At 44.4% G+C, this 11453-nt stretch overlaps 1 protein-coding gene across 1 annotated transcript; it reads right to left on the bottom strand.

Moving 5' to 3' along the window:
• Window positions 1-3408: 3408 nt before the first annotated feature.
• Window positions 3409-11442, bottom strand: PFN2 (profilin 2). The gene is made up of 3 exons (XM_066619055.1): window positions 11054-11442; window positions 7314-7506; window positions 3409-5438 (listed from the first exon to the last, which is right to left on the bottom strand). The coding sequence occupies exons 1-3, from the start codon at window positions 11183-11185 to the stop codon at window positions 5341-5343; spliced, it is 423 nt and encodes a 140-aa protein (XP_066475152.1). The 5' UTR covers window positions 11186-11442; the 3' UTR covers window positions 3409-5340.
• Window positions 11443-11453: the final 11 nt, after the last annotated feature.

Here is an 11453-nt window from a genome sequence, read left to right on the forward strand (position 1 = left end):
TGATTCACAAGCCAAGGAGCTACTGCAGCAGGCCAGTTTCCTTCCACATTTGACACTGTGCTAAGATGCATCTTGTGAGCATTCCTTGTCCTGGCGCATATGGCTTGTGGTGGCAGTAGCCGACACTCTGTGCACATGGTAGCGCCCCCAGCATCCCATGTGGGCAGCAAGCATCAGTATATACGTATAAGGTACCAGGAATTTTCTGGAGTCCCTCCTTCAGCTCCTGGGCCCTCTTTTTGACCCTGAACCCCAAGTACAAATTACCCCCTTTACCCCCCTCTCATGGGCCCTTCCTTGAAGCCTTTTTTTCAGGATGCTAAACTGACAAGCAAAGAGAGGGGCAGATGGTTAAAAAATAACTGGAGAGAAACATTTAAACACTTTTCCCCTTTCAAAAGCATTGAAGTTCAGCAAGCCCATCTCGTTCATATATACCTCAATCACCCAAGTGCTTAGAGAAACATCTGTGCAAGAGGATGTTTGAGGGCAACCAGAATGAACAAGGTGTCAGAGACATCAACCATTTTTATTCATCAGAGAAATTAACTACCTCAAACAGCCACTGTTTAAGCCATTCCAGAAGTGGTTACCACAATTAGCAGGACAGTCTGTCTATATAACCTACTGTGGCTTAGCAGGTAGCAGTGATAATGCAGTTAACACAAGGTTGAAGTTAGATGCATTCTTCAGAGAGTTAACTTTGCATTCCTCATGATGTCAAATCACCAACCAACTTGAAAGTGTTAGGCTAGAGCAAGGCTGCCCAAAACCTGGCCTGAGGGCCATTTGTGGCCCTCAGGGACCCCCAATATGGACCATGGAGAGCCCCCCAGTCTCCAATGAGCCTGGCCTACCAGAGACTTTCTGGAGCCCACGATGGTCCAATGCGACTGGTCTCAGCATGAGGGCCAACTGTTCGACTTCTGGTGTGAGCTGTGTGACATCTGTGAAGCGGTAGCAAAGGAAAGGCCGGCCTTGCTTTGCACAAGATTTTGACAGGCCCTGAGCTATCATGAGACCTTCATTTATTCATATCTAACATATTCATTTATATAAGTTTATGTAAAATTATTCTTTTTTTCCCCGGCCCCTGACATAGTGTCAGAGAGATAGTGTGGCCCTCCTGCCAAAAAGTTTGGACACCCCATGGCTAAAGAAACTGCCTAAATCCACACCAGTGCCTCTTTTTAGAAGACACTGTGTCAAAAATGTTATGTACATAAAACTATTAATGAGAGCAAGAACAGGTGAAGTTTCACAAAATGATGGAATGAAAGAATTCCTTTTACAAGAAATGAATGAAACTCTCTTGAAAACAGACTCATTCACTTTGGGGGGGGGGGAAACAGTTCCTATGCTTACTGAACATCTCCCTTCCCCATTTATTTCAACTTACTGCACTTCTGAATGGAAGTTATTCCTTACAAATATGATTCTCCTGACTGAACAGAGTTCATAAACACAATCTGCCATTAGTCAAAATCTCCAAACATAGCTAAATATAAAACAAAGATACAAGAACTGCAATATTTAATTCAATTCAAAGCTTTATATCAGCTTTAGAAGGTGTCCTGACAGGCAGTTTTTTTTTTAACCCACACAAAACCCAGTAATATTACAGATGGCAAGGATTTTGAATAAGGTGTTCCCCTTCTCTCATGCAAGAGGGAATGTCTTCAAGGTGATGCCTGCTACAACACATGCAGGTATCTAAAAGCAGAAGTACTCCTTTGACTTCAAACTATTGTTTTATCACATGCAGGTTCAATCCACTGTTTAAACTAGACCATGAATTCATTGGTTGTACAACAACCCTATTTAAAAACAGTAAGTGATAGATTAAGGCAACCACTTTGAGAACATTCAAGCTGTGGAAACTACCACCCCAGCTTTGATGTTAGTTATGATGCAGCTACTGATTTTCCATGCCATCAAAGGATGGGAACAAGGCATGTAAGGGTGGTTTCAATTCTGCTTCACCATATGTGTATATCCAATCCAAAGTGCTTTAATACAAGCTTCAGGAATCATAAAAGTGTAGAATTAGGTAAGAGAAAAAGGGAGACTTAACAACCTTGTAATTTTTATACTCTTGAACAGAGTAGTGACTAGGTGTTTCCGTCCTAAAACAGAGAGCTATGTCCACCATAACATTAGTGCTACCCTATATTAACACCAACATATGGACAACTCTCATTTCCCTTTTAAACGAAGAGCTACTAGCTCTCAAGCAACAGTGGAGAAGTTCTACATGCAACTTCCATGATCACATTGACCTGAATAAGAAATTTTTTTTAAATAATACACTGCATCACAGAACCAGAGAAATAGCTAGGATAGCCTCACAACAGTTGGGCTTAGTGTCAAGGTGGGGATGAAAAGGCAGAGAGAGCATCTCAGGTCTCAGGTTTTCTTTGAAGTGTAGCATGCCCTAGGTAGGTAGAGATAGTACCACACTTGCCAGAGGCAGTAATACAATTTTAGCAAAGAGCTTCAACTGTGAACTAACAAGAGAGTGTTTCTAGTATCCTTTATAAGAAGAGCAAACTGGGTATTCATCAGAGGCACCAAGACATTTGTCAGCAACTTTGTTCAGTCTCAGGGTCCAATCCTATCCAATTTTCCAGTGCTGGTGCAGCCTTGTCAATGGGGCGTGCACTGCATGCTGTGGGGGGGGGGGGGTGGCAGGTCATAGAGGCTTCCTCAAGGTAGGGGAACATTTGTTCCCTTATCTCAGGACTACACTGCAGTTGCACCAGTGCTGGAAAGTTGGATAGGATTGGGCCCTCAAGCTACTAAACTAGTTGGAAACCATTACAACAGCCAGTCTACAAATTTCAAGACTACTGTTCAATATCTACCCTCTCTGTTTTAATCTGCCCCCACACACAAACCACTCCCTCCCCCAAAATATTTAGCCAGCAACTGCTGCTTTGTTTTATACATGCATTCCATCTTCAGTTGATAAGGAAAAAAACACAAAAAGATTTGGTGAAGGTTATCCCTCCTTGGAGAATAATTGGCCACTATTAGCTGCATGCAGATTGATCTTAAACAAAGACAGTACTGTAGAACCAGCCATGCTTAATTTTTTGTAGGATACAGAGATCCTTCCAACCCCCATATGCTTCAAAGTACTTTCCCCTTACCAAATATGTATAACTGGTACAATTTTGTTACTTAAAGCTACAAAGTTTCATAATCCAAGTATCAAAACAAATACTCCAAAATCTTAAATCACAGTTAATGGGCTGCTGTGAAGTAATACAAAGCAGGACCGGAAAGATGAAGCAGCATAACAGCCTTCCCCCAATACAGTCAACCCACATAATATGAGCCTTCAAAAAGTGGAAGAAAAAACCCAACCAACACCCAGAACCACATAACACACTAACTCATAATTCATTTGGTTGGAATAAATTTATTTCATCTGTCTGTAAACAAGGTGTTTAATAGTTATGGCATTTTTTGAAATGCATATTAAATCAGATGAGTTAGACTGTATCCCAGATGTAACAAAGTGCAGGGAAAGAAATGGACAAATCAGCAACAAGAATTTGTTTTTAAGTCTGTACATTATCCACAAGGCCCAAACAATAGAAGCAAATACTAGAGTGTCCTAAAGAAGTGCCATTCAGAAGAAACCGTTCTTGTCAGTTAAAATCCATCTCACAATAGCAACAGTTCCATTTTTTTTTTAAAACATTAGTATGGCACAGAATACATATTAAAAATTCATCACAAGACAGCCAACTCAGTTATTCCAACCAAGACCATCTCCCATTTTCTCTCTTGTTTACAGAGTTCTGTAGTTCTCTTTAAATGGACATACAAGTTAGTACCGTGCTCAAACTGACAATTTGGTTACACATGTTTCAGATGACTAGTGCACAAGGCAGTTTACTCCACAATTTCTGCAGCAAGGGCATGACAGGCCAAATGAAGATTAGATTTGAAATGGTATCCATTGGGACCGTTTTATCTTACAACTACCAACTTTCAAAACACACATTGGTATCAGAGCAGCAAGTCTTATTTACCAGTTAATGATCTGACAGTCTGAGGTCAGTCTAAGCTACCAATATACAACTGATGTTGGTAGTTTGTCTACAATGACACTGCAGTTTCATATAAAACCCCCCAAGCTGCAAATCAAATTGGTCCTATGAAAAAGTGAAACCAGACACACTCCAGATGGTTACACTGGGATATCTAAAGTCCATGATGGCAGCCTTTACAGTTCAACTACAGAACAGGAGCTGGCAAAAAAAAAAGTTACGTGCCTGAGCTACTGTGGTGATGGAATGTCCCTGGGGATTCATTCAAGATGGTGATGGTGGCAGTAAGGTGAGGGGATAAGTGCATCGGCACCTTTTCATAGTTTTGCAGTTACCCTTGAAAAAGCAGATGTGCTTCAGACACCATGAAGAATTTTGCAAGTCTACACAGAAGAGCAACAACAAAACTAGAGCAACACTTGTAACAGCTTTCAAGCAGCAAATTGGTTAAACAAACCAGGCACTGTATTTTAAAAAAATTATATATATAGATAGATGAAAGCAAACAAAAAAGGGGATGAAAAATGAGGGCGGGGTGGGGAGGGGGAAGGAAAGTAGAGATATGCATGCACTTTTTCCCTCCCAACCATGCTCTACAAAAGGAAGACTAATGAGCTGTGTAAATGCTCAAAGTGCTGAAGAGGCATTGATCAATCTGGATTGTACAATCGGCACCTTATTTAGTTTAAGTTGGTTTAGTTCTCAATGTCACAAAAATAGCTAAAACAAAGCAAAGCCTGGACTTGGCATGATTTCTCTCCCAAGGCTTCAACATATCATGCATATCATCTTTGTGTTGCAATAAATTGTGCCAGATATGAAACAGAGCTACAACAGTGATTAACATACAAACAAAAAGGGTAACTAGAGCCATGACATTAGGGGAAAAGATGTGTAAATAAAATCACTATCTATAGTCTGGTAGTGCTGTGAACACAACAGGGTGGTGATGAAGACAGTTGCTATGTGGATGGGAAGAGGCTGCTTAGATGTCAGACCTCCTCAGGTATAAAGCCAGTTCATATGCTCTTTTAATGAGTGTCCTTCTCTGGACACCTTCCCTTTCCCATTACCATAACCAATGCTGGAGTACACAAGGAAACAAGGATGAACAGAATAAAAGAAAGAATAACACCTTTCCCCACCAACAGAGGGATACAAAGGAGACACAGGTTCATACCCCATCACCCTGCATTGCTAATAAAGTTTCCACAATGTAGCTCACTGCTAGGAAAGTTTAATAGCAATTTTCCCTAATACTTAACAGTCTGCCTAGCAACTAGAACCCAGAGTCTCTCAAGTATTTTGCCATTGAGTATGCCTTCTTATTCAATCCGCCTCCATGGACCCCTTCTTTGCCCATTACAAAGACCAAGACTGAAAGAGAAAAGAAAAGAAGTTTTAAAAGAAATGTGTTAGACAATGAACTATTCCAAGTTTCAATAAAGCAATGCAAAAAGCATATTCAAATATTGCATTAGAACAGATATTTACACAGCATTATTGCTTTGTTTTAAAAAATCTTTAAAAAAATAAGCTTTTGTACAGACAAATCAAACAGCTGCAAATGTAATATGATCAACCATTTTAATAAGAATCATGGGCCAGGAAACTCTGGCTACATCTTATAAAGCAAAGATGGCAGCACATGTTCTGGTTCAAAGTTTAGAGACAGAACAACTGAAATGTACCCATTACATCACCTTAACTTGATCCAATAGTTTGAACAATTCCTGACTGACATTATAGTATAAAAATAACTCCAGAAGTAAAATCTATGCCCAGAGCTTTTGAAAACCTTTAGCAATGCATCCATCTGCACATACAGCTACAAGCCAGTAGGTGTCACTCAAATGTATACTAGGCCTGATCTGAAAAAAGCCTTTATATTCTCCCTGTATATCCATATTCATTTATAGATGCCTCTTCTATATGACTGAATCCTGACCTTGAATGTGTGTTTGTCTTAGAGATAAACTTACATTTCTTCTTAAGATAATCCAAAGTCAAAAGCCTTAACAAAGATAACAGAATTTGTAACTTTTGTGGGTTTAAAATGTTAACTATACTTTAAAGAGAAAGGATACTGCTTTTCAAGAGGTACGTAACCTTTCCCTATAATGTTGTAGAAGAGCAATCATGCACCATGCATCCAACTTATATCTGAAGAACACCTTGAAATTTGTAATTAACTGAAGACAATATGGTGCTGCAACAGTCATCCTGCAGCATATACAGTATCCGATTTACAATACTGTTGATCAGTGGTTGCCAAACTTTTAAGAGGCCCTAGAGGCTGCTGCCTGATTTTTAAATGCCTGTGACTATAATGGTGAGTAGGTAGCAGGGCTTACCTCCCCATAAGTAGTAGCTTGTTAAACCCTTGATGTACATAGACTAATCTACCCTGCCAGTTTCATGAACCACTAAAAAAGGGTTTAAACAGTCTGAGAATGTTTAGATAATGGAGATAACTAGTATCTTGAAGTCTGAACAGCAACCCCAGAATTCATTCAGAGTTTGGAAGTAGACATAAAATGTATCAGAATTAACCTCTGAACTACACAGAAGTAAACTATGAACTATTTATTTGAATACTTCAGTGTACATATATTATCTGATATCATATACTTCTGCTGTACAACAGTGATGCTCTAAAATTTGATGATATAGATTATGTTTTATTCTACTGGGGGGACTTACCGATTCCAGTTGTCAAATTGCTCTCATCCTGGATGTCTAGCTAACCCACCTTTCAAGAATTTGGCCTTGGTCACCACAAGTCAAGATCATACTGCGGACAGAACAAGCTTATTGGACAGACCAATAGACAAAGCAATTGGGATAGTTTAAAGCAGGGGTGCCAAACTCGTTTAATACCAAGGGCCAAATGCCATTCATTATGCCTGCTGAGGGCCGGAAGTGATGTCATTAGGCAGAAAGTATTGTCATTAAACAGGTCATAACCAAAAATAAGCACTTTTTCTCACTTAAGAATTCATTAGCTGCAAATGACAGAAGAGAAAATATGCAAATCTTGATCATCTTTCAAGATATGGGAGAGCCCAATTTTTGTGTGGGCTGACCTTTCAGCAGTAACACCTCAGCATTGGTCAGCAGCTGAGAGCCTGAGGGCCAGATAGAAAGCTTCCACAAGCTGCATCCAGCCCCTGGGGCCTTATGTTTGACACCCCTGGTTTAAAGCCTGCATGTTTTCTAGTATTTAAAAAAATCACATTAGTCCAAGCTTACCTCGACCAGCTCTGCCTACAGCAACATTATATGTTGGCTCGCCACCTTGGCTCTTTGTCCTGATGTCCATTGTACAGTCACCGTCCACATAGAGGCTATCTCTGATCACAGAGCACTTCTTTGCACCAAGAGTTAGACCGTTGGTGAAGAAACCTTCGCGGTCTTTTCCTACAATCATATCTATTTCTACCGGCTGTCAAAAAAAAAGTCCAGAGAGTTTTAGAGCAAGCTCTCTTACATGGATTCTAAAGATTCTAGACCCAGACACACCCACCCTCCCCACTATAGAAGACTGCAGTTCCCTTGTTGATAACAGGAAGAACACAAGTGGCTCCAACTTTAGGGTTTAAGAAAATATTTAGCTGATTTTATACATCAGTGAGAATAATACTCCAGTATTGTGTATTCGTGTACGGCCTCAAATACGTACACATGTAGACTTAGACTAAGCACATGTTTGATAGAGAGAACATTGACAATATTACATGAAGGCTTCATGCTATCTATAAGACCACTCCATATCAGCTGCCAAGTAGCTACAGCTTTAAGGCTGACACAAAATACAGAATAGCCTCTATTGCAAATATTTACAAGCTTCTCTGAAGGCTTCTGGATTGATATTAAACCTCATTTCTAAATATACAGTCTAGTAAAAATTACTGCTCCCTGTACCATGCATTTTTAGAGGCGTTCGTTTCCGGAGGTGTTTGTTTCTGGTGAGTAAAACAGGGTGACGGTCTCATTGAACACAATGGGCTTACTTCTTTTCAATAATAAACACTTTTCAAACACCTCTAAGCATTTCTGTTCACTACTAAAAAAAAAAATTATGTAGTACATTAACTTTAATGTTAGTTAATTTTTAAGTTAACAAGCCAATTTATGCAGAAACTGTACAAGGTTTACAGAATCTCTTCTGGGGGTGGGGAGCATAATGCTACACAAGCATGGGAAAAATGGAGTTACAGGGAATGTAACTGTAGGACTGAGACTGAGCAACCAGGGTGGCTATGTATCAGCCCCTTTTCTCTGAACTAAGGCCAGGGGTTTGTTCATAAAGCAGCGAGCTTGGAAATAAGAAAAAGGCAAAGCAAAGAAAATGTATTCCCCAGCACAGTGTGATGGAAGAGGCGGCCTCCTTCCAGCAGAACTGCAGAGTCATAGCAGGCCCCAGCCATTTCTAAGCACAAGCCAGATCTACCCATCAACATCGAAGCACCAGTGAAAGCCTGGCTCCACAGCAACCAAGGGCACTGCTTTTTTAACCCATTCCTATACCTGCTGCAAGTAGCCATGCCTCAACAAAACTGGTACCCATGGCAAAGTTCTAGGTATCACTCCTGAATAAGGACACTGGCGAGAGGAAAGGAGGGTGCTTTTTTGTAGGAAGGAGCTTGGTTCTCAGAATGAAGTTTGCCTGCATCAATGGTCAAAACGGTTGGTTCCCCTTTGGAGGGGAAGGGCCAGCCAGTCACCATGCCAACTATAATACAAGACTGAGTTGCACGTTTGATACAGTGGCAAGGATAGGTGAATACTGTTTTAAGTTATAACCCTAATATAAATTCCAGCTCTCTGGCTGCAGGCACTAGACAGCTATGTCAAGCACAGGAACCTTTTAACACGGAGTCTTCTTAGGGATTGTTCCTCCAGTTTAAGGCTCTTCCTCGGTGGGTCCTAACACTTTTATGGCATGCCCGAGCAGGAGCGAGGGAAAGGAAAACAGGATAGAGAAAGACTGCAGTGCAGAAACAGGGGTGATTAATATCTCAGGAGAGAAGGGAGAAAAGGAGGGGTTAAAAAAAGAGAAGCATCGGCAGTGCGCCATCTTGGAGATAACATGGAGCCAGTGGCAGGGAGCGGATTCACAAAACCCTCCTACGCCCAATCCGTAAATCCCTCCCCGACAGCCAGGACCTAAGTGGAGGGAATCCTACGCAAACCCTCTCTAAGAATCATCCACCACCCCTTTCCCCAGCCCGGCCTTTTCTCTTCTCCTCCTCCTCCCTACTGCCGGCTACTTGCTTAACCCAAAGCCAAGCAGTTAAGCAGTCCCAAAGCTTGGCATAGTACAAAATGGTCCCTGGAGAAGCCTCCTCTCTGGAGGAGGAATATGGGCTGGAGATTCCAGTCCCAACCTCCCCCCTCTATGCATCTCAAGCCAGGGAGGGGGCCATAAGGCAGGCAGGCAGGCATGCAGGAGCACTGCAGCAGGGAGGCTTGAACACACACCTCCTTCTTCCCTGGGCTCAGCCCAGTCTCCAGATAAAGGGGCTTTTCCCCTTCTCCCCCACTGCTGGAGGAGGAGGAGGAGAGGGCCCCGCATGTCGAAGGTGGGGGGAGAAGGAGAGAGAAGAGACCACCCAGGAGAGAGCCCAGGCCTCACTAGTGCAGGCTGCCTCCTTCTCAGGGCAGCATTCCCATTAAAGGCGCTTTTACTGCCATCAGTGGGGTGGGGGGGCAGCAAGAGAGAGAGAGACTAGCTGCCATTCACACCCAACCAGTGGGTCTCTCCCCCCACCTGGGCGCCCCCATTTTCTTTTCCAACCAGGGGTGCCCATAACTGGGGCGTCTTTGGAGGGGGGGCGGTTGCAGCGAGAAGGGGGAGCACTGACAATTATGCTCCCCCCACACCACCTCTGCCACCCCTTCCTTGTCTTTCCTACCTCCCGGCCCACCTCGGTTCTAGGTGGGGGGGGAGGGAGGGAGGGAGGCAAAGACCTCCACTTGCCCTAAAAGAACATGGTTTTGTTCTTAGGCTGCAATCCTACGCACACTTCCCTGGGAGTAAGCCCCACTGACCATAATGGGACTTTCTTCTATATAGGACTGGGCTCTTAACGTGCAGGGAAGAGGGGGGAAGCCACAATCCTCTTTACACTTTCTTGGGAGTAAGCCCCATTGAGCACAATGCAGCTTCCTTCTGAGAAGACACACATGGGATTGGGCTGAGCAGAGAGAGAGATGGGCACAGCCATAAGGGGGGAGAGGAATGCAGGCTGTGCTGGGATTAGAACAGGAGCCCATTCCTACGCTTGCCTACTCAGAAAACCCATTATAGTCAATGGGGCTCACTCCTAGGTAAGTGTGGATAGGATTGCAGCCTATGAGCCCAATCCTAGGCAAGCCTATTCACAAGTAAATGCCTCTATAGTCATGGGGCTTACTTCCAGGAAAGTGTGGATAGGATTGCAGCCTGAGGGCAAAATCCCAGGCATGCCTACTCAGAAGTAAGCCCCATCGTAGTCATGGGGCTTACTCCCAGGAAAACGTGGATAGGATTGCAGACTTAAGAGCCCAACCCTAGGCATGCCTACTCAGCCCCTTTATAGTCAGGTGGGCTAACCCCCAGGAAAGTGGAGACTGGATCGCAGCCTGAGGTCACAATCTTTGGCAGAAGTAAGCCCCATTACAGTCAATGGGGCTCACTCCTAGGTAAGTGTGGCCAGGATTGCAGCCTGTGAAACCAATCCTAGGCAAGCCTATTCAGAAGTCAGTGCCATTACAGTCAATGGGGCTCACTGCTAGGCAAGTGTAGATAGGATTGCAGGCATACAGCCCAATCCAATGCTTGCCTACTCAGAAGAAAGTCCCCTTGTCGTCAATGGGGCTTACTCTCCAGTAAGTGTGGCCGGGACTGCAGCCTGAGGGCACAATCCCTGGCAGAGGCGAGCCCCTTTCCAGTGCCGCGGCCAGGACCGCAGCTCCAGAGCCGCCCCCCCCCCCGGGGCCCCGCTCACCGTAATGCTCTGGAAGATGCCGGCGGCCGTGGCTGCCCAGACGTACTTGGCGTCGCAGTAGCCGACAATGGCGGCCTCCTGGCAGCAGCCATCGCACATCAGGTTGTCCACGTAGCTCTGCCAGCCTGCCATCTTCGGCTCGCGCCTGGAGGGGGCGGCGGAGGAGGAAGAGGAGGGGGAGGAAGAGCGGGCGGGCGGGCGCGAGGCGAGGCTGCGAGGAGCAGGGCTGGCGCGGAGGCGCGGGGCTGGCGGGGGGCGAGGGGTGGGTCCACCTGAGGCGGCGACTGCCGCGATGGCCGCTGCCCTCGGCGCGAGGAGACCGCGGACTGAGCGGCGCGCGCGGGAGGGGAGAGGAGCAGAGAGGCGGGGGCAGTGCGGGCGGGCCGGCGGGCGAGCGCGC

This window comes from Tiliqua scincoides, chromosome 3, assembly GCF_035046505.1.
Source record: "Tiliqua scincoides isolate rTilSci1 chromosome 3, rTilSci1.hap2, whole genome shotgun sequence".
Taxonomy (NCBI): domain Eukaryota; kingdom Metazoa; phylum Chordata; class Lepidosauria; order Squamata; family Scincidae; genus Tiliqua; species Tiliqua scincoides.